The following is a 24,301-nucleotide window of genomic DNA, read 5'->3' as shown; positions in this document are numbered from 1 at the left end:
ACAGCGCCGGGGACCCGGGTTCGATTCCTGGCTTGAGTGACTGTCTGTGCGGAGTCTGCATGTTCTCCCCGTGTCTGCATGGGTTTCCTCCGGGTGCCCCTGTTATGACCCACAAAAAATCTAAGGTGTTTCAAGGCTATGGAATAAGTGCTGGTAAAAGGAACGAGAACAGAAATTGCAGGAACATCTCAGTAGGTCTGACAGCATCTGCGAAGAGAGAATAGAGCCAACGTTTCGAGTCTGGATGACCCTTCGCCAGAGCAGACTCAAAACGTTGGCTCTATTCTCTCTCCACAGGTGCTGTCAGACCTGCTGAGGTTTTCCAGCATTTTCCGCTTTTGTTTCAGATTCCAGCATCTGCAGTATTGTGCTTTTATGCTGCTAGATGGGATTGGGTGGGAGTTCAGGTGGTTCTCGGTGCAGATGCGATGGGCTGAAGGGCCTCTTCTGCGCTGTGTGCTTCTATGATTCTTCCTCCTTGATTTATTCAATTATTTATTCTGCAACTCCTAAAGCCACCATTACAATCACAAATCTCTGGCCCATTTTTCTGGTTGGTTTTTTCGTTTGGCTTTTTAAAAATTCAGTTGTGAGACATGGGCGTCGCTGGTTGGCCAGCATTTATTGCCCTTCCCCAGGTGTCCACAGGAGGGCAGTTGAGAGTCAACCACATTGCTGTGGCTCTGGAGTCACATGTAGGCCAGACCAGGCAAGGACGGCAGATTTCCTTCCCTAAAGGACATTAGTGAACCAGATGGGTTTTCCCAACGATCGACAATGGTTTCATGGTCATCAGGAGATTCTTAATTCCAGATATTTTTTTATTAAATTCAAATTCCACCAGCTACTGTGATGGGATTCGAACCCGAGTCCCCAGAATATCAGCTGAGTTTCTGGATTAATAGTCTAGCGATAATATCACTTGGTCATCACCTATCCCTCGCTCATTATTAGGGGCGGCACGGTGGCACAGTGGTTAGCACTGCTGCCTCACAGCTCCAGGGCCCTGGGTTCAATTCCCGGCTTGAGTCACTCTCTGTGCGGAGTCTGCACGTTCTCCCCATGTCTGTTTCCTCCGGGTGCTCCGGTTTCCTCCCACAGTCCAAAGATGTGCAGGTTAGGTCAATTGACCATGTTAAATTGCTCCTTAGTGCCCCGGGATGCATTGGTCAGAGGGAGTAGTGGGTAAATATGTGGGGTGATGGGGATAGGGCCTGGGTGGGATTGTTGTTGGTGCAGGCTCGATGGGCCGAATGGCCTTCTTCTGCACTGTAGGGATTCTATGATTTTATCCAGTCCACACCCTGGTCACTCCCCATTCCTGAATAAGCTAACCCAGTTCTGGCTCTCTCGATGCCCTGTCCCTCTTACTGAACTGGGTGACAATCTCACCACGAGGGATCTATCTACCTCCCAGCTCTCTACTCCAGCACTGTGTCTTCAAAGCTTCTACTACGCAGTCACCACACTATGATGTCAATACACTCTGACGCCGTGGCTTCTTTGCAGTATGACCAAGTTATCAAGGGCCCTCTCATTCCACATAGCACGATGTAAGGCTGTTTACCAGGTCATTCCTGCGGTTTGACCAAGGCGGATCACCCTGTTTTTATAATGACATAAAGGCAGCAATCACCCATGAGCGATCGGGTAAACAAGCCGTGGGTTCGTCCGTTGAGACTGGGCACATGGGAACATTGGATAGAACATATGAAGACATCGGCAGCTGTGCGTGCTGTGCTCTGCTCACAGGCAAAAGTGAAACTGAGACTTGGATCACATGACACACTTCCCCCCTCTCGTGATGACATGCTGCTTTCTCTTAAAGGCACACCACCACACAGAGAGAAGTCTCACAGCGAGCAAAAATAAATTAACTTTGGAGAGACAATCAGAGTAAACTTTGCTGAACTGTAATGTTTATTTCCCTTTTCTCACTGCGCACCAGGCCTGCTGTGTATCCCCAGCAGTTTCTGTTTTTATTTTAGATTTCAAATATCCACAGTATTTTGAAAAATACTATCTTTTTTTTATTCCTTCATGGGATGTGGGTGTCGCTGGCTGGGCCAGCATTTATTATCCATCCCTGAGGGCATTTAAGAGTCAACCACATTGCTGTGGCTCTGGAGTCACATGTAGGCCAGACCGGGTAAGGATGGCAGATTTCCTTCCCTAAAGAAATTAACTGAACCAGATGGGTTTTTGCGACATTCGACAATGGTTTCATGGTCATCAGTAGATTCTTAATTCCAGATTTTTTATTGAACTCAAATTTCACCATCTGCCGTGGTGAGATTTGAACTCGGGTACCCAGAACATTAGCTGAGTTTCTGGATGAATAGTCTAGCGATAATAGCATTAGGCCATCGGCTCCCCTTACTTTGTTAAGTGATGTTTGCATTCTGTAGTTTAACGGGGCCTAATGCCCGCGAGTCGACAGTTCTTTCTGAGGCTGTGGGAAAGAATTAATTGGAAAATATAAAGATATATCGAATCAGGAAAGTCCATTTCAATCCACCTCACCAGGCCCAGGATTCAAATACGAAGTGGATAACTCACTGTCTATGTCTCTCAATCAATGTTGCAGACAGTATCAGCAGCCCTCCAAGATTGTCCTAGCATATCCGCAAGCTAAAGATTAATAGAAACATAGAAACATAGAAAAACTACAGCATAAAACAGGCCCTTCGGCCCCACAAGTTGTGCCGAACATATCCCTACCTTTTAGGCCTACCTATAACCCTCCATCCTATTAAGCTCCATGTACTCATCCAGGAGTCTCTTAAAAGACCCTATTGAGTTTGCCTCCACCACCACTGACGGCAGCCGATTCCATTCGCCCACCACCCTCTGTGTGAAAAACTTCCCCCTAACATTTCCCCTGTACCTACCCCCCAGCACCTTAAACCTGTGTCCTCTCGTAGCAGCCATTTCCACCCTGGGAAAAAGCCTTTGAGAGTCCACTCGATCTATGCCTCTCAACATCTTATATACCTCTATTAGGTCTCCTCTCATCCTACTTCTCTCCAAGGAGAAAAGACCGAGCTCCCTCAGCCTATCCTCATAAGTCATGCCACTCAATCCAGGCAACATCCTGGATTAATCTCCAAAGGAGAATATCAATCACATGGGTGGCACGGTGGCGCAGTGGTTAGCACTGTTGCCTCGCAGAGCCAAGTACCTGGGTTCGATTCCCGGCTTGGGTCACTCTCTGTGTGGAGTCTGCACGTTCTCCCCGTGTCTGTGTGGGTTTCCTCCGGGTGCTCCGGATTCCTCCCACAGTCTGAAAGACGTGCTGGTTAGGTGCATTAGCCATGCTAAATTCTCCCTCAGTGTACCCGAACAGGCGCCGGAGTGTGGCGACTGGGGGATTTTCACAGTAACTTCATTGCAGTGTTAACGTCAGCCTACTTATGCCACTAATAAAGAAGCATTTTATTTTATTAATAGTTGTCAAGTAGTTTTAAGTTTATTTATTATTGTCACAAGTAGGCTTACATTAACACTGCAATGAAGTTACTGTGAAAATCCCATAGTCCTCACACTCTGGTGCCTGTTTAGGTCACAGAGGGAAAATTTAGCATGGTCCTAACCAGCATGGCTTTTGAACTGTGGGTGGAAACCGGAGCACCCAGAGGTAATCCGCGCAGAGACGGGGACAACGTGCAGACTCTCACAGACAATGACCCAAGTCGGGAATCGAACCTGGTTCCCTGGTGCTGTGGGGCAGCAGTGCTAACCATTGTGCCACCGCACCGCCAGTAACACAGAACTTGAGTATTGCTGTAAAAAGACACATCCTGTTGAATCTTTTCATCTTGCACTCATTGGGACAGACACAAGAGTGCCAAATTTCAAAAGGGGATATAATTTATACTGCATGAGGAGAGGGGAACTGATTGGTTGGCAAGTTGACTCTGATTTGCTCAAGATGCTGCCATGGAGAAGCACCAAGGAACTCTTATCCCCAGGTTTTGCTTTGCTTTGAAAAAGGCGCCATTCCTGGACTCGTTCATTTTGCCTGCAGAGGACAGTTCTCTGCACATAAATACGTGCAGCTTCTAGCAAGTGCAAGTGAGCCACATTACAAGCTGAAGTGATAATCCTTTTTATTAATTACAAAAGATGCAGGGGGGGCGGGGGGCGGTGGGTGAGCACGAAGGGGCTATTTGTTTGGGATTGTTTGTTTGATGTGGGAGAACATGTGTTGAAACCTCCAGAGAACATTCACAACCAGAGTTGACATCGAATCCCTACAGTGCAGAAGAAGGCCATTCAGCCCATCGAGTCTGCACTGACAACAATCCCACCCCGGCCCTATCCCCGTAACCCCACATAATCATAAAATCATTTTTATTTATTTACTTGTATCACAAGCAGACCTGGATTAAAACTGCAATAAAGTGACTGCAAAAATCTCCTAGTCGCCACACTCCGGCGCCTGTTCGGGTACACTGAGGGAGAATTTAGCATGGCCATTTAGCACCTAACCAGCATGTCTTTTCAGACTGTGGGAGGAAACCAGAGCACCTGGAGGAACCCCACGCAGACACGAGGAGAATGTGCAGACTCCTCACAGACAGTGACCCGAGCCAGGAATCGAACCCGGGTCCCTGACACTGTGAGGCAGCAGTGCTAACCATTGTGCTACCATGCTACCCATTGATAACTCGAGAAGTCAGGCTGTCACACTGTCGGGGATGTAACAGAGAAGGGCAAATGCAGGGAGGTGTGATTGAGCTTCAGAGGAAGAGAGTTTAGATAGTGAGTGATAATTGTATTGAAAAAGGAGAGAAGAAATAAGGATTGCAACATTTAACACCACAATTCACAGAAGGATGTCAAGATTGGTGGCATAGTGGACAGTGAAGAAGGTTATCTCGGATTGCAACGGAATCTTGATCAATTGGGCCAGTGGGCTGACGAATGGCAGATGGAGTTTAATTTAGATAAATGCGAGGTGATGCACCTTGGTAGATTGAAGCAGGGCAGGACTTACTCAGTTAATGGTCAGGCATTGGGGAGAGTTACAGAACAAAGGGATCTAGGGGTACAGTTTCATAGCTCCTTGAAAGTGGAGTCACAGGTGGATAGAGTGGCGAAGAAGGCATTCGGCATGCTTGGTTTTGTTGGTCAGAACATTGAATACAGGAGTTGGGACGTCTTGTTGAAGTTGTACAACATATTGGTAAGGCCACACTTAGAATACTGTGTACAGTTCTGGTCACCCTAATGTATGAAGGATATTATTAAACTAGAAAGTGTACAGAAAAGATATACGAGGATGCTACCCGGACTTGATGGTTTGAGTTATAAGGAGAGGCTGGATAGACTGGGACTTTTTTCTCTGGAGCGTAGAAGGCTGAGGGGTGATCTTATAGACGTCTATAAAAAAATGAGGGGCACGGATCAGCTAGATAGTCAATATCTTTTCCCAAAGGTAGGGGAGTCTAAAACTAGACGGCATAGGTTTAAGGTGAGAGGAGAGAGATACAAAAGGGTCCAAAGGGGCATTTTTTTCATACAGAGGATGGTGAGTGTCTGGAACAAGCTGCCAGAGGTAGTAGTAGAGTCTTTTAAAAAACATTTTGACAATTACATGGGTAAGATGGGTATCGAGGGATATGGGCCAAATGCAGGCAATTGGGACTAGCTTAGTGATTCAAAAATAAGGGCAGCCTGGACAGGTTGGGCCAAAGGGCCTGTTTCTATGCTGTAAACCTCTATGACTCTGGGGACAAGAGTTCAAACCCACCATGGCGGGTACAATTTTGTCTTTTCTAAAGCATTTAGACAGTTACATGGGTAACTGGGTATAGAGGGATATGGGCCAAATGTGGACAATTGGGAGTAGCTTACTGGTTAAAAAAAGGGGTGGCATGGACAAGTGGGGCTGAAGGGCCTGTTTCCATGCTTAAACCTCTATGACTCTATGCTGTACTTATTGGCCATGCGGAAGGTACTCTGAATGCTTACCCTGTTTGCCTCTATTTCAGGTACCTCTACATGAGCGACAATGGAAAGCCTGCTCTGCAGCCTGCTGGTGATTGGAATGGCAATGGCAGCCTCTGCTTGTCCCAAATACTGCATCTGTCAGAACCTCTCCGAGTCCCTGGGAACGCTGTGCCCCTCCAAGGGCCTTCTGTTTGTCCCACCCAACATTGACCGACGAACGGTTGAGCTCCGGCTGGGGGGCAATTTCATTTTTGCCGTCAACCGGCTTGACTTTGCCAATATGAGTGGCCTTGTTGATCTGACTCTGTCCAGGAATACCATCGACTACATCCAGCCCTTCTCATTCATCGACCTGGAAAGCCTTCGGTCCTTGCACCTGGATGCCAACCGGTTGACGGAGATTGGCGGGAATGTCTTTCGGGGCCTGCTGAACTTACAGCACCTGAGCCTGAACAACAATCAGCTGAGAAGAGTGGCGGATGGAGCCCTGGACGACTTCCTGTTGACTCTGGAAGACCTGGACTTCTCCTATAACAACCTGGTGAGCCTCCCATGGGAAGCCCTCAGCAAGATGGCCAACCTGCACACCCTCAGCTTGGACCACAACCTCATTGACTACATCCCTGAGGGCACCTTCACTGACCTGCAGAAGTTGGCCCGATTGGACCTCATCTCCAACCGGCTGCAGAAGCTCCCCCCCGACCCCATCTTTGCCAGGTCCGAGATGCTGCTGATGTCCACCACGCCGTACTTCCCGCCGCTGACGCTTAGTCTCGGCGGTAACCCGCTGCACTGCAACTGCGAGCTCCTCTGGCTCCGCCGTCTGAGCCGCGAGGACGACATGGAGACTTGCGCCTCACCGGCCCACCTCAAGGGGAGGTACTTCTGGTACATCTCTGAGGAAGAGTTTGTGTGCGAGCAGCCGCTGATAACCCAGCACAGCCTCAAGGTGCTGGTCCTGGAGGGGCAGACGGCCACCTTGCGATGCAAGGCCATCGGCGACCCGCGGCCCGTCATCCACTGGGTGGCCCCCGACGACAGGATCCTCGGCAACTCCTCCCGCACCGTCATCTACGACAACGGCACCCTGGACATCCTCATCACCACCTCCAAGGACTACGGCACCTTCACCTGCATCGCAGCCAATGCCGCTGGCGAGTCGACAGCCTCGGTCGAGCTCTCCATCGTCCAGCTCCCTCACCTCAGCAACAGCACCGGCCGGGCCCTGCAGCCCGACTCCCGGCTCTCCGACATCACCAGCTCCACCAAGTCGCACCGGGGCGAGACCAAGACCACGCTGGAGAAGAAGGTCATGGTCTCCCAGGTGACGGCCAGCACCGCCATGGTCAAGTGGTCAGTGGGCAGGTCGGCGCCGAAGGTTAAAATGTATCAACTTCAATACAACAGCTCGTCTGATGAAGTCTTGGTTTACAGGTAATTCAGCAGTAAGCGTTTACGGACACCAAATTTAAGGCAAATGTGGGGAGAGGTCAAAGTGGAAGCTAGATAAGTACACAAGGGAGACCATAGGATATAGGAGCTCAATTAGGCCATTCAGCCCATCGAGTCTGCTCCAACATTCAATCATGGCTGATATGATTCTCATCATGTGGAGATGTCGGCGTTGGACTGGGGTAAACACAGTAAGGAGTCTAACAACAACAGGTTAAAGTCCAACAGGTTTATTTGGTAGCAAGCGCCACCAGCTTTTGGAGTGCCGCTCCTTCGTCAGGTGAGTGGAAGATCTGACAACATCTGTGGGGAGAGAATAGAGCCAATATTTCGAGTTTGGGTGACCCTTCGTCAGAGTTGGAGGGAAGTTGTCAATGTTGTTCTTGGAAGATCTTCCACTCACCTGACGAAGGAGCAGCGCTCCGAAAGCTGGTGGCATTTGCTACCAAATAAACCTGTTGGACTTTAACCTGGTGTTGTTAGACTCCTTACTATGATCCTCATCCCCATTCTCCTGCCTTCTCCCCATAACCAGGGTGGCATAATGATTAGCACTGCTGCCTCACAGCGCCAGGGACCCGGGTTCAATTCCGGCCTTGGGTCACTGTCTGTGTGGAGCTTACACATTCTCCCCATGTCTGCGTGGCTTTCCTCCAGATGCCCCGGTTTCCTCCCACTGTCCATAGATGTGCAGGTTAGATGAATTGGCCGTGCTAAATTCTCCCTCAGTGTACCCAAACAGGCGCCGGAATGTGGCGACTAGGGGATTTTCACAGTAACTCCATTGCAATGTGAATGTAAGTCTGCTTGTCTCACTAATAAATAAACTTTCTCCCCGTAACCCTTGATCCCCTTGTTGATCAAGAACCTATCTATCTCTGTCTTAAAGACACTCAATGACCTGGCCTCCACAACCCTCTGTGGCAATAAGTTCCACAGATTCACCACCCTCTGGCTGAAGAAATTCCTCTTCATCGCAGTTTTAAAGGAGCGTCCCTTCACTCTGAGGTTGTGTCCTCGAGTTCTAATCTCTCCCACTAGTGGAAGGAAGGAATAGCAAGACTGGTGGGGCTAGAGGCCTCAGAATGGGAGGAGGCATGGACCAGTTGGGCCAAGAGACATATTTGCATGTAAAAGAACAACATTGACAGCTTCCCTCCAACTCTGACGAAGAGTCACCCAAACTCGAAACATTGGCTCTATTCTCTCCCCACAGATGCTGTCAGACCTGCTGAGATTTTCCAGCATTTTCTGTTTTTGTTTCAAATTCCAGCACCTGCAGTATTTTGTCTTTACATTTACAACTTATATTTATATAGCACTTTTTAAAATTCATTTGTGGGACCTGGGCGTCGCTGGCTGGCCAGCATTTATTGCCCATCCCTAGTTCCCTTGTTCAGAGGACAGTTGAGAGTCAACCACATTGCTGTGGCTCTGGAGTCACATATAGGCCAGACTGGGTAAGGACGGCAGATTCCCTTCCCTAAAGGACATTAGTGAGCCAGGTGGGTTTTTCCGACAATCGACAATGCTTTCATCGTCATCAATAGATTCTTAATTCCAGATATTTTTTATTGAATTCAAATTCCACCAGCTGCCGTGGTGGGATTCGAACTCAGGTCCTCAGAGCATTCGCTAAGTTTCTGGATTAATAGTCTCGCGATCATGCCATGAGGCCATCGCCTCCCCATTGCCTCCCTTTAACGTAATGAAACAGAAAAATGGAAACTAGAAGCAAGAGTAGGCCATTCGGCCCTTCGAGTCTGCTCCAACAAAGAACAAAGAACAAAGAACAATACAGCACAGGAACAGGCCCTTCGGCCCTCCAAGCCCACGCCGCTCCCTGGTCCAAACTAGACCATTCTTTTGTATCCCTCCATTCCCACTCCGTTCATATGGCTCTCTAGATAAGTCTTAAATGTTCCCAGTGTGTCCGCCTCCATCACCTTGCCCGGCAGCGCATTCCAGGCCCCCACCACCCTCTGTGTAAAATACGTCCTCCTGATATCTGTGTTAAACATCCCCCCCTTCACCTTGAACCTATGACCCCTCGTGAGCGTCACCACCGACCTGGGGAAAAGCTTCCCACCGTTCACCCTATCTATGCCTTTCATAATTTTATACACCTCTATTAAGTCTCCCCTCATCCTCCGTCTTTCCAGGGAGAACAACCCCAGTTTACCCAATCTCTCCTCATAACTAAGCCCCTCCATACCAGGCAACATCCTGGTAAACCTCCTCTGTACTCTCTCCAAAGCCTCCACGTCCTTCTGGTAGTGTGGCGACCAGAACTGGACGCAGTATTCCAAATGCGGCCGAACCAACGTTCTATACATCTGCAACATCAGATTCCAACTTTTATACTCTATGCCCCGTCCTATAAAGGCAAGCATGCCATATGCCTTCTTCACCACCTTCTCCATCATTCATTTTGATCATGGCTGATCATCAAATTAAATATCCTGATCCCCCCCCCTTCCCCTCCTTTGATCCCTTTATCCCCAAGAATGATATCTAATTTCTTCTTGAAATCAGTCAAGGTTTTGGCCTCAACTACTTTCTGTGGAGTGAATTCCACAGATTAAAAATCTGGAATTAAGAATCTACTGATGACCGTGAAACCGTTGTCAGAAAAACCCATCTGATTCACTAATGTCCTTTAGGGAAGGAAATCTGCTGTCCTTACCTGGTCTGGCCTTCATGTGACTCCAGAGCCACAGCAATGTGGTTGACTCTCAACTGCCCTCCAAGGGCAGCTAGGGATGGGCAATAAATGCTGGCCAGCCAGCGATACCCATGTCCCACAATGAGTAATTAAAAAAAGAGTCAAACAAAAAAACCCAGAAAAATAGGCCAGAGATTTGTGATTGTAATGGTGGCTTTGGGAGTTGCAGAATAAATAATTGAATAAATCAAGGAGGAAGAATCATAGAATCACACAGCGCAGAAGAGGCCCTTCAGCCCATTGTGTCTGCATCGAGAAGCACCTGAACTCCCACCCAATCCCATCTACCAGCATAAAAGCACAATACTGCAGATGCTGGAATCTGAAACAAAAGCAAAAAATGCTGGAAAACCTCAGCAGGTCTGACAGCATCTGTGGAGAGAGAATAGATCCAACGTTTCGAGTCTGCGCTGGCGAAGGATCATCCAAACGTTGGCTCTATTCTCTCCCCACAGATGCTGTCTGGCCTGCTGAGATTTTCCGGCAATTTCTGTTCTCGTCCCCTCCACCAGCACCTGGCCCATAGCCTTGAAACACCTTGGAGTTTTTGTGGGTCATTACAAGAGACCCCGGAGGAAACCCATGCAGTCACAGGGAGAAGATACAAACTCAACATAGCAAAACTGGCCGCAGCAATGTGGTTGACTCTCAACTGTCCTCAGGCAGCTGGGGATGGGCAATAAATACTGGTCAGCCAGAGACGGCCATGTCCCACAGATGAATAAAAAAATTCACCACAATCTGGGTGAAGCAATTTCTCCTCACCTCAGTCACAAGGATCTACACGGGAACATTATAAAACAAAATGTGACACTGAGCCTAATAAGGAGATTTAAGGTCAGATGGCCAAAAGCCTGGTCAAAGAGGAAATTCTGAAGAAGTTCTTAATGAAGGAAAGTGAGCTTGCGAGGCAGAGAGATATGGGCCTATACCTTCCCGTCTTGCGCGCAATGGGAATCCTCACCGGCGGGACGGTGAATTTGACGGACAAAAACAGGGCGGCACGGTAGCACAGCGGTTAGCACTGATGCTTCACAGCACCAGGGACCTGGGTTCGATTCTCGGCTTGGGTCACTGTCTGTGTGGAGTTTGCACATTCTCCTCATGTCTGAGCGGGTTTCCTCCGGGTGCTCCGGTTTCCTCCCACACTTCAAAGATGTACGGGTTAGGTTGATTGGCCATGCTAAAAAAAACAAATTGTCCTAACATGTGTAGGTTAGAGGGATTAGTGGGTAAATATATAGGGATAGGGGGGTAGGGCCTGGGTGGGATTGTGGTCGGTGCAGGCTCGATGGGCCGAATGGCCTCTTTCTGTACTGTAGGGTTTCTATGATTCTATGAGATCCGGGTGGGAATTTCTGGAAAATCCTGCCCAGGCAGGGAAGGTTTCCAGAGTGTTGGGTCCTGGGAATTGAAGGCATGACAACCAATGGCGGAGCAATTGAAATTGGGAATGCACGAGAGGCCAGTATTAGAGGAGAGCTGATAGCTCAGAGGTGGGCGGGGCTGGAGGAGGATATAAAGGTAGGGAGGGCTGAGGCCGTGGAGGGTAGTGAAAACAAAGATGACAATTTTAAAACCAAGATGTTGCTTAGACCGGAAACCAGGGTATCTGGCCGGCACGGTGGTACAGTGGTTAGCACTGCTGCCTCACAGCACCAGGGACATGGGTATAGTTCCGGCCTTGGGTCACTGTGTGGACTTTGCACCTTCTCCCCATGTCTGCATGGGTTTCCTCCAGTTTCCTCCCACAGTCCAAAATATGTGCGGGTTACGTGAATTGCCCATGCTAAATTGTCCCTTCGTGTCAGGGAGATTAGCAGGGTAAACACGTGGAGTTATGGGGGTGGGGCCTGGGTGGGATTGTGGTCGAAGCAGACCCAGTGGGCCAAATGGCCTCCTTCTGCACTCCAGTAATTCTATGAATTCTATGAATTCTAATGGGGCAGAGTCAGATGAAGCAGAGGAGGAATTAACGAAGGAGCCAGGTAGTATAGCAAGTAGACAAAACTAATAACAGGTGACAGAAGTTAAAGGTACTGTACATTGGAAGAAAACATGGAGGAGTGACGGAAATGCAGAATGATCTAAGTGGGAAAGAGGTTGAAAGAGATTTGGTTCTGTTAACAGAGTCAACATGGACCATTTACAGTCATTGCAGAGCTGCAGAAAGCACATTAAACTGAATGCTGACATATACCTTGGCAGACAGCAGAGTAGAAGTCTGTGTGACTATCCTGAAGCTCTGCAATGTTCTGGTCCGAGCTCCCTTTGTATACTGCCTTCACTTCTAATTCTCATGGAATGAGGAAAGTGGTTTTGAAGCAGTGGAGAGTGTCAGGTAATTGAATTGGCTTGATGACAGAAGCCAGAGGGTGGTTGTAGAGGGTTGTTTTTCAAACTGGAGGCCTGTGACCAGCGGTGTGCCTCAGGGATCGGTGCTGGGTCCACTGTTATTTGTCATTTATATTAATGATTTGGATGAGAATATAGGAGGCATGGTTAGTAAGCTGCAGATGATACCAAGATTGGTGGCAAAGTGGACAGTGAAGAAGGTTATCTAGGATTGCAACGGGATCTTGATCAATTGGGCCAGTGGGCTGACGAGTGACAGATGGAATTTAATTTAGATAAATGCGAGGTGATGCATTTTGGTAGATCGAACCTGGGCAGGACTTACTCAGTTAATGGCAGGTCGTTGGGGAGAGTTACAGAACAAAGAGATCTAGGGATACATGTTCATAGCTCTATGAAAGTGGAGTCATAGGTGGACAGAGTGGCGAAGAAGGCATTCGGCATGCTTGGTTTCATTGGTCAGAACATTGAATACAGGAGTTGGGACGTCTTGTTGAAGTTGTATGGGACGTTGGTGAGGCCACACTTGGAATATTGCGTACAGTTTCTGGTCACCTTATTATACAAAGGATACTATTAAACTAGAAAGAGTGCAGAAAAGATTTACTAGGATGCTACCGGGGCTTGTTGGTTTGAGTTATAAAGAGAGGCTGGATAGACTGGGACTTTTTTCTCTGGAGCGTAGGAGATTTAGGGGTGATCTTATAGAGGTCTATAAAATAATGAGGGGCACAGATCAGCTCGATGGTCAACATCTTTTCCCAAAGGTAGGGGAGACTAAAACTAGAGGGCATAGGTTTAAGGTGAGAGGGGAGAGATACAAAACAGTCCAGAGGGGCAATTTTGTTCACACCGAGAGTGGTGAGTGTCTGGAACAAGCTGCCAGAGGTAGTAGTAGAGGCGGGTACAATTTTTGTCTTTTAAAAAGCATTTTGACAGTTACATGGGTAAGATGGGTATAGAGGGATATGGGCCAAATGCGGGCAATTGGGACTATCTTAGTGGTTAAAAAAAGGACGGCATGGATAAGTTGGGCCGAAGGGCCTATTTCCATGCTTTAGACTTCTATGGCTCTATGAGTTGGAACAACATGCAGATGTAAGAGCAGGTGAAGGCCATTCAGCCCCTCAGGCCTGTTCTGCCACTACATATATTTGTGGCTGATTTTTGATCTCGATTGCACCTTCCTGCAACATCCTACATCCCTCTCCCCATAAGGTGACACGGTGGTTAGCACTGCTGCCTCACAGCGCCGGGGACCCGCGTTCAACTCCTGGCTTGAGTAACTGTCTGTGCGGAGTCTGTACATTCTCCCCGTGTCTGCGTGGGTGTCCTCCGGGTGCTCCGGTTTCCTCCCACAGTCTGAAAGATGTACTGGTTAGGTGCATTGGCCGTGCTAAATTTTCCCTCAGTGTACCCGAACAGGTGCCAGAGTGTGGCGACCAGGAGATTTTCACAGTAACTTCATTGCAGTGTTAATGTTAGCCTACTTGTGACACTAATAAATAAATTAAACTACTTATTCCGCTAATTCCCCTGACCCACACATCCAGGGACACTGAGGGGCAATTTAAATCCTTTGATTTCGTTAATATCCATTCAGGAATTTCTGAAGTAAGATGAGAAAAGAAAACCGGATGTTTCGATGCCTGGGATGTGGTAAAAAACCGGAACTTTCTGGAGAGACATTGGGGGTAACTTTGCCTCTGAGTGTTCAGTGCGGCAATCAATGCATCTCTCCAGATTCATTTTATGTCGACTTCAATAGCAATAAAAATTGGATAAAATGTATAATGGACAAGTTAACCTTTTACTCCCGCAATGTGGAATTGCAAAGGTTAATCCTAAATTAGAGAGTACAGAGAAGGTTTACCAGGATGTTGCTGGTATGGAGGGTCTTCGCTATGAGGAGAGATTGGATAAACTGGGGTTGTTCTCCCTGGAAAGACGGAGGATGAGGGGCGACCTAATAGAGGTGTATAAAATTATGAAGGGCATAGACAGGGTGAACAGTGGGAAGGTTTTTCCCAGGTCAGAGGTGACGAACACAAGGGGTCACGGGTTCAAGGTGAGGGGGGCAAGGTTCAACACAGATGTCAGGGGGACGTATTTTACACAGAGGGTGGTGGGGGCCTGGAATGCACTGCCAAGCAAGGTGATTGAGGCGAACACGCTGGGATCGTTTAAGACTTATCTAGATAGCCACATGAACAGACTGGGAATAGAGGGATACAAAAGAATGGTCTAGTGGGCACAAGAGCGGTGCAGGCTTGGAGGGCCGAAGGGCCTGTTCCTGTGCTGTATTGTTCATTGTTCTTTGTTCTAAGCACCATTCTGATAAATCATGGTCACAATACAAAACGTGCTCGGTGGTGAAGGACAAGTTCAAAGTTGATGTGAGGCAGCACGTCATTCAAAGAGTAATTCAAAGTTGCTGTGATTCCAGGGTAATCTAATGGGGACTGTGGTCGTGTGGCCCCTTTAAGGGGCGATCCTTCATGGGCCACCTGATCGGGAGCGCAAACACGCGAGCCTGAGCCAATCGGGAGCGATGGAGAGCAATCCCAGGGCTTGAGGGTTTCAGTTGGAGTTAGGGTGTTGTTAAGGGTGGACCTGTATTCATCGTGCTATTAAACCCTTTGTGTTTATGATCCTTATTGTTCATAAACCCTGTTAGTTAATAATTTGCTACATTACAGTCATAAAGAACAAAGAACAAAGAAATTTACAGCACAGGAACAGGCCCTTCGGCCCTCCAAGCCTGCACCGACCATGCTGCCCGTGTGAACTAAAACCCCCTACCCTTCTGGGGACCATATCCCTCCATTCCCATCCTATTCATGTATTTGTCAAGATGCCCCTTAAAAGTCACTATTGTATCTGCTTCCACTACCTCCCCCGGCAGTAGGTTCCAGGCACCATCACCCTCTGTGTAAAACATCTGCCTCGTACATCTCCTTTAAACCTTGCCCCTCTCACCTTAAACCTGTGCCCCCTAGTAATTGACTCTTCCACCCTGGGAAAAAGCTTCTGACTATCCACGCTGTCCATGCCTCTCATAATCTTGTAGACTTCTATCAGGTCTCCCCTCAACCTCTACCGTTCCAGTGAGAACAAACCAAGTTGCTCCAACCTCTCCCCATAGCTAATGCCCTCCATACCAGCCAACATCCTGGTAAAATATTTTCTGTACCCTCTCCAAAGCCTCCACATCCTTGAACACTATTGCCAGAATTTTACCGCTTCGCCTGCCCGAGGCTCGTAAGATCCCGCCCGAGGCAAACGGGGGATGCCATTCTGCGAGCCTTGCCTGCCCCAATTCTGGGGTAAAATTTCGGCCTATATTCCAAGTGCGGCCCAGCTAAGGTCTGTCATAGGGCGGAATCTTCCTGTCCCACCCGCCACGGGAATCGTAGCAGGCAGGACACGGACCATGCAAAGATTCGTTGACCTCGGGCGGGATTGTCCTGTCTTGGAGCGAGTGCGGCGGAAAATCCTGCCCACAGAGTCACAGAACAATACAGCACGGAAACAGGCCCTTCGGCCCAACCGGCCCATGCCGACCATGGCGCCCCACCCAGCTAGTCCCAGTTGCCCGCACTTGGCCCATATCCCTCGAATTGAGTCACCTCGAATTATCACCTTGGCAAAAACCCTGGAGTCACCCAAGGAGTCAGTCACGGTGATCTAACTGGGAACCTCAGGTTGCTATGGAAAGGTTGTTAGGCTGGAGAAGGGTACAGAGATAAGGCCGTGGAGGGATCGGAAAACAGGGGCAAGAATTTGAAAATTGAGGCACTGTACAAATGTAAAATTGACAAAGCAAGCGTGTCGCAGTTTACTGTGGGAATGTAGAGCCAAGTACATTTCTGAAACTTTCACCTTGATGGAGGGCTGCCGACTGCAGATGTCCCTGTTCACTCGTCAGGTCACCGAAGGCAGTGTATAAACACAAATGCCCTGACCTCTGAAGAGCTGAGGCAGCAGCTCCTTGTCAGATACAATTCACTATCTGATTCTTCCACTTTAAGAGGTCACCCACCCCTATTCTGCACATATCCTTGACCTCTGACCTCTCCTCCCAGGTGGGTAATGAAGCAAAGCTCCAGAATATACAGCCACCTCCACTATCTCACCTGAGGCTCTTGCCTTTAAAAAGAAAACATTTATTTTATCCATAATTCATTTGATCATCCCCATTGTTATCTTTACTGGTGTTTCGCCAATGAGCTATGTTTGGTTGATGAAGCCCTTTTGGTTCACCTTTGCTCATCCATCAAAGAGCATCATGATCACACCCTCCTTATCACCCCCATCTTCCCATTGGATTGTAGCTTTAGACTTGAAGGACTCCGGGGATGGGATTCTCCCCACCCCCATTCTCACCCACTCCCCCCACCTCCTCACCCCACCCACCGTGTGTTTTCCGGTAATGGAAGTGGCTCATCGTTAGCCGCTAGAAGCATCTCCGTACCGATTTCCACGGCATTTTGTGAATGAAGGTTTGTGAATGTAGCCCAATCCATCACGCAAACCAACCTCCATCCACAGACTCCGTCTACACTTCCCGCTGCCTCGGCAAAGCAGCCAGCATAATCAAGGAACCCACGCACCCCGGACATATGCCGGAATTTTACCGGCACGCTCACCCCGGAATCGGGGCGGGTGAGGCTTGCAGAACAGAATTCTCCGTTGGCCTCAGGTGGGATTCTACGAGCCTCACCCGAGCTAGATCGTAAAATACCGACCAAACTCTCTTCCACTTTCTTCCGTCGGGAAAAAGCGAAAGTCTGAGATCATGTACCAACTCAAAAACAGCTTCTTCCCTGCTGCCATCAGACTTTAAATGGACCTTGCATTATCTCACATTAAGTTGATCTTTCTCTACACCCTAGCTATGACTGTAACACTACATTCTGCACTCTCTACTTTCTTTCTCTATGAATGGTATGTTTTGTCTGTATAGCGCGCAAGAAACAATAATTTTCACTGTATGTTAATACATGTGACAATAATAAATCAAAACAAATCAAAATTTTGCATGGCTCTCCTTCCCTGTCACCAGAGAACCTGCCCACATGCTTGTGCCAAAAATTTCCATCCTGCACTCATCAGGACAAACACAGGAATGTCAAATTTCAAACAACCACAACAATTTATCCTACTGGAGTAAAGGATGATGATTGGTCGGCAAGTTGACTCTGATTGGCCAACGTGTTGCCATGAGGAAGCAAGAGGGAGCTTTCAGCTCCCCAAGCTCCTGGGTAATCCAAAAAAGATACCAGAGGCTTGGACATATCCCTAAAGGCAAAATACTACGGATGCTGGAATCTGAAACATAAACAGAAAATGCTGGAAAATCTCAGCAGGTCTGACAGCATCTGTGGTGAGAGAATAGAGCTAACATTTCAAACTCGGATGAAGGGGCATCCCGATTCGAAATGTTGGCTCTATTCTCCCTGGACATATTCCTTTTGTTTGCAGAGGACAGGTCCCGGTGATTGAATATATATCACTTCCAGCAAACATTAATGGTTTCCCAAAATTCCCTACATTCTAGATCAGTTCCATTGGATTGGAAGTTATCATAGAATCATAGAATCCTACAATGCAGAAGGAAGTCATTCGGCCCATCGAGTCTGCACTGATCACAATCCCGCCCTGGCCCTATCCCCATAAATCCATGCATTTACCCTAGCTAGGCCCCCTGACACTTAAAGGGCAATTTAGCATGGCTAGTCCACCTAACTTGCACATCTTTGGAGTGTGGGAGGAAACTGGAGCACCTGGAGGAAACCCACGCAGACACGGGGAGAATGAACAAACTCCACACAAGCAGTGACCCAAGCTGGGGAATCGAGCCCAGGTCCCTGGCGCTGTGAGGCAGCTGTGTTAAGCATTGTGTTACCATGCCGCAAATGTAACACCACAATTCCAGAAAGGACAGGAGAAAGGTGTTGAAACTACACGTTGATTAGCCTCGCATCAATCATCACCAAAATGCTGAAATCTATTATTATGGAAGTCCAGCAATGCTCTTGGAAAATCATCAACTTTCTAGGTGCAATGTGTCTACATGTTCTTCCTGTCTGTAAAGAACAGATCCCTGTGTGTTAACATATGTAGCTTCCAGAACATGAAAGTGTGCCACGCTGCAAACCAAATAACAATCCTAAATAGGTTGTCAGCTTAATTCTTAGCACGAGGATTATTTAGCAACGGTTGTCCTATCGAAAAATCACATCTAATGTTGGACACTGCATTTTGCATTTTGGAAGCACAGGCTGGTTGGGTACATTCTGTACCTTGCACATTGTGAACAATGGCTCAGACATGCTGCTTGAACAATCCGCCAGTATTTGGGACTTACGACCTACATACCTAGCATCACACTGTCACTGAAATTCATAAACCACATTACTCATGCATGTGAGAGACAGAACATTGCCTTGGCATCCTGTTAGTGGTGAACACCACTCGTGTTGCGACTGCATGGCGGGACCGTGATCTGTTGCTCAAATAGTTGAGGCACCTTAACCTTCCAGTGTAATCCGAGGTAGAATGAACGTCTTTCAGGGCCCAAAATTAAGGCCTTCGACCCCTTCATGAGTCTGGGTGACATACAGTGCAAAGTGATCTGTTCAGTATAGCCGCTATCCTGCAGGATCACTCCCCTCCCTTTCCCAAAGTTCTTCAAAATAGCATCCCGGGACTTTCACAATCACCCAAGCAAGCAGCAGAACCTTAATTTGACATCTCATCCAGATAACAACACCTCTGACACCGCAGCACTCCCTCAGGTCTGCACTGGAATAGCAACCTTGAATGTGTGCCCTGGAGTTAGTGGGAGTTGAACCCATAATGTCATAAAAGATGCAGATTTTTAAAGTTTACTTATTAGCCTTTGACAAGGTACCGCATGGTAGGTTGTTGCACAAAGTTAAATCTCACGGGATCCAGGGTGAGGTATCTAAATGGATACAAAATTGGCTTCTTGACAGAAGCCAGAGGGTGGTTGTAGAGAGTTGTTTTTCAAACTGGAGGCCTGTGACCAGCAGTGTGTCTCAGGGATCGGTGCTGGGCCCACTGTTATTTGTCATTTATATTAATGATTTGGATGAGAATATGGGGGGCATGGTTAGTAAGTTTGCAGATGACACCAGGATTGGTGGCATACTGGACAGTGAAGAAAGTTATCTCCAATTGCAACGGGATCTCGATTAATTGGGCCAGTGGGCTGATGAATGGCAGATAGAATTTAATTTAGACAAATGCGAGCTGATGCATTTTGGTAGATTGAACCAAGGCAGGACTTACTCAGTTAATGGTAGGGTGTTGGGGGGGAGTTACAGAACAAAGAGATCTAGGAGTACATGTTTATAGCTCCTTGAAAGTGGAGTCACAAGTGGACAGAGTGGTGAAGAAGGCATTCGGCATGCTTGGTTTCATCGGTCAGAACATTGAATACAGGAGTTGGGACGTCTTGTTAAAGTTGTACAAGACCTTGGTACGGCCACACTTGGAATACTGTGTGCAATTCTGGTCACCCTATTATAGAAAGGATATTATTAAACTAGAAAGAGTGCAGAAAAGATTTACTAGGATGCTACCGGGACTTGATGGATTGAGTTATAAGGAGAGGCTGAATAGACTGGGATTTTTTCTCTGGAGCGTAGAAGGCTGAGGGGTGATATTATAGAGGTCTATAAAATAATGATGGGCATAGACAAGGTAGATAGTCAATATCTTTTCCCAAAGGTAGGGGAGTCTAAAACTAGAGGGCATATGTTTAAGGTGAGAGGGGAGAGCTACAAAAGTGTCCAGAGAGGCAATTTTTTCACACAGAGGGTGGTGAGTGTCTGGAACAAGCTGCCAGAGGTAGTAGTAGAGGCAGGTACAATTTTATCTTTTAAAAAGCATTTAGATAGTTACATGGGTACGATGGGTATAGAGGGATATGGGCCAAATGCAGGCAATTGGGATTAGTTTAGGGGTTTTAAAAAAAAAGGGCGGCATGAACAAGTTGGGCCGAAGGGCCTGTTTCCATGCTGTAAACCTCTATGACTCAATGACTCTAACCTTACATTAACACTGCAATGAAATTACTGTGCAAGTCCCCCAGTTGCCACACTCCAGCGCCTGTTCGGGGACACTGAGGGAGGGAGAATTTAGCATGGCCAATGCACCTAACCAGCATGTCTTTCGGACTGTGGGAGGAAACCGGAGCACCCGGAGGAAACCCACACAAACGGGGATGCTGCTAACTGAGCTACGGTGCAAGAAACTGTTAGCGAGACCAAGACAAGTGGCACAAATATGAGATAGACCCAAAGCATTCCAAAGCACATGTAAAAGGAAAACAAAGTGGAAGGAACATCTTTACACAAGGAGTGATGGAGGTGTGGAGCTTATTGCTGTAGGAGGTGATTGATGCGTTTAGGAAAAAGTTGATGCAATCATGAGCAAGAAGGCAATGGAAGAATATTGGACGGGATTTAACAGCCTTGCTTGTTCCGAAAATGTAAAATCCCACCCGAGGTCATAGAATCCCTGCAGTGCAGAAAGAGGCCATTTGGCCCATCGAGTCTGCACTGACAACAATCCACCCAGGCATATCCTTGTAACCTCACATAATCCCTCTGACACTAAGGGACAATCGCACCCAGACCTGTTCCCCGTAACCCCAAGCATTTACCCACTAATCCCCCCAACCTGCACATCTTGGGACATTAAGGGGCAATTTAGCATGGCCAATCCAAGCCAAACCTGCACATCTTTGGACTGTGGGAGGAAACCGGAGCACCCGGAGGAAACCACACAGACACGGGGATAATGTGCAGACTCCACACAGACAGTGACCCAAGCCAGGAATCGAACCCGAGTCCCTGGCGCTGTGAGGCAGCAGTGCTAACCACTGTGTTACCGTGCCGCCAAAGGACCTTCCCCTTGTCCGCCCCGCGCCCGCTCCAATTCCTGTGGTGGGCGGGGCAGTAAAATTCTGGTAATAGGGTCGGAGTGAGGGGGAGAGGTAATTAGTGTGGGAGACTTGGAGCATAAGTGTTTGGCACAAATCAGTCGGGCTGAGTGGCCGGGCGCTGTACATTCAGGGTAATGCAATGTAACGTAATCTCTTCAAGATAACCACAGTCTTTCCCCTTCACTGCCGGTGATGAACAATATCTTATACGAGGCACGTCATTTGCATTTTTAATTTTTCTGAATAAATGAATGGGAGCATAATCAAATTAAACCTTAATGAGATGGCATGTACTGTACATTTAGTGTGACAAGATTAATTTTCTTCTGGAATGGGAAAGCCGTGGGCTACTGTCGAATTTCAAAGTGGTTTTTTTTCAATTGAGTAACTATAACAATAAATTATGTGCATTTTCTGTGTGTTTTATCAAAAAGAAAAATTCAGATTAGCAATTGCCAATTGTAAAGAGAAATCTATCTAAAAAAGGGGAGCAGATGACAGGACTAAGGACCGGAAAATGGAATTTGCCTTTCTCAGTTCCAAGGATTTATATATCGCAGCCCTGAAATTAAACTTTCTGCCATTACTCTGTCCGTACTCCTCTAGTCCCTCTCTACTCCAACCAACTCGAGAACAGCTTCTTCCCTGCTGCCGTCAGACTTTTGAATGGACCTACCTGGCACTAAGTTGATCTTTCTCTACACCCTAAGATGTGCGGGTTAGGTTGATTGGCCATGCTAAAATTGCCCCTAGTGTCTTGAGATGGGTAGGTTAGAGGGATTAGCGGGTAAATATGTAGGGATATGGGGGTAGGGCCTGGGTGGGATTGTGGTCAGTGCAGACTCGATGGGCCGAATGGCCTCTTTCTACACTGTAGGGTTTCTATGATTTCTATGATTTCTAGCTATGACTGTAACACTACATTCTGCACTCTCTCCTTTCCTTCTCTATGAACGGTATGCTTTGTCTGTATAGAGCGCAAGAAACAATACTTTTCACTGTATAATAATACACAACCTCAGGCTAAAAGGGACGATCCTTTAGAACAGAGATGAGGAGGAATTTCTTCAGCCAGAGAGTGGTGAATCTGTGGAACTCTTTGCCGCAGAAGGCTGTGGAGGCCAGGTCATTGAGTGTCTTTAAGACAGAGATAGATAGGTTCTTGATTAGTAAGGGGGTCAGGGGTTATGGGGACAAGGCAGGAGAATGAGGATGAGAAAATATCAGCCATGATTGAATGGCGGAGCAGACTCGATGGGCCGAGTGGCCTAATTCTGCTCCTATGTCTTATGATCTTAGTCTACATGTGACAATAATAAATCAAATCAAGTATTCATGTCCCCATCCAGAATGAATTTTTAAAAAATCCCACCTGTATTTCCTTCCAAAGATGTGCAGGTTAGGTGGATTGACCATACGAAATTGCCCCTTAGTGTCAGGGGGACTAGCGATAAGGGGGTCAAGGGTTATGGGGACAAGGCAGGAGAATGAGGATGAGAAAATATGTGCGATGGGTGGGTTGTTGTCAGTGCTGGCTCGATGGGCCGAAAGGCCTCCTTCTGCACTGTAGGGATTCGATGATTCTATCTTTATGCTGTTTGCAATGGGAAGTAAGGCACTGTGAATCTAATTTTCACAAGGCTAACCATGTTGCCGTCGTTTTATATTTTTCAGGATGATCCCGGCTTCGAACAAGGCCTTTGTGGTGAAGAACTTGGTGTCCGGAGCCGGCTACGACCTCTGTGTCCTGGCGATATGGGATGACACGGCCACAACGCTTACTGCCACCAACGTGGTCGGGTGTATCCAGTTCATGACCAGAGAGGATTACAATCAGTGCAAGTCCTTCCACAGCCACTTCCTCGGTGGGACCATGATCCTGGTGATAGGGGGCATCATCGTCGCCTCGCTGCTGGTCTTCATCGTCACCCTGATGCTCAAGTACAAGTTCTGCAATGGGCAGGAGAAGATGGCCACCGTCAGCGACGAGTGCTCGCAGACCACGGCGGCTTTCCCCGTCCACAACGGCATCCTGCCCCAGTTCAACTCCAAGGCGGCGGGGCGCGACGAGCTGCTGGACTTTAACTGTGGCTCGCTCCACAGCAGCCTGTCCTCATCCTCGGGCTCCAGCCAGGACTGCTATAGCCTGCACAGCGACAGCAGCACCCTCTCCCGCAAGTGGCGCTCCACGTCCAGATCCAGGCACAACATCGACCGCCTCATGGGGGCCTTCGCCTCCCTCGACCTGAGGTGCCAGCGCAAGGAGGAGGACTACAACTCCAAGGCCTCCACCCTGGCCCACTACTCGGACAAGGAGCCCCTGCTGGGCCGCAGCGAATCCCGGCTCAACAAGCTCCTCACCCTGCCCATGGAGGGGAAGACAAGACGCAGCCACTCCTTCGACATGGGCGATTTCGCCTCTACCCAGTGCTACAGCTACCCCAAAAGGATCACCAACATTTGGACTAAGAGGAGCCTGTCAGTGAATGGCGTGCTCGTCCAGTACGACGAGGACGACCTGGAGATCACCAAGGGAGTGTACTCCAGCTCGGACTGGGTGATGGAGAGCACAGTTTAATGGGAGGACTCGGGCAAGACTGGTGATAAACCTACTGTGAGAGGGAGAACCCCTTGTGGGGGTTGTTGGGGGGGAGGGGGGTGGAGAGAGTGGGTGGGTGGGGGAGGGGGGCTTTGAGTGCTTCAGGAAATGACGGGCCACTTGGCAGTGAGTGAGGGGTCTGGAGATTCGCTGAGTGCAGAATGATGGTTTCCAGAAAGGAAAACAATAGAATTTTTTGCCCACGGTCCTTTCATAACGCACGCCGCGCCAACTGGCG

General features: G+C 48.2%; 1 protein-coding gene across 1 annotated transcript; it reads left to right on the top strand.

Annotated features, from left to right (window-relative positions):
* The first annotated feature begins 6,016 nt into the window (after window positions 1–6,016).
* On the top strand, window positions 6,017–24,042 carry LOC144494066 (leucine-rich repeat and fibronectin type-III domain-containing protein 2). The gene is made up of 2 exons (XM_078213643.1): window positions 6,017–7,389; window positions 23,139–24,042. Exons 1-2 carry the CDS (start codon window positions 6,017–6,019, stop codon window positions 24,040–24,042), a joined length of 2,277 nt encoding a protein of 758 aa, XP_078069769.1.
* Window positions 24,043–24,301: the final 259 nt, after the last annotated feature.

The sequence above is a fragment of the Mustelus asterias genome, chromosome 5 (assembly GCF_964213995.1).
Source record: "Mustelus asterias chromosome 5, sMusAst1.hap1.1, whole genome shotgun sequence".
NCBI classification, from domain to species: domain Eukaryota; kingdom Metazoa; phylum Chordata; class Chondrichthyes; order Carcharhiniformes; family Triakidae; genus Mustelus; species Mustelus asterias.
This window is presented reverse-complemented; position numbering and strand designations above follow the sequence as displayed.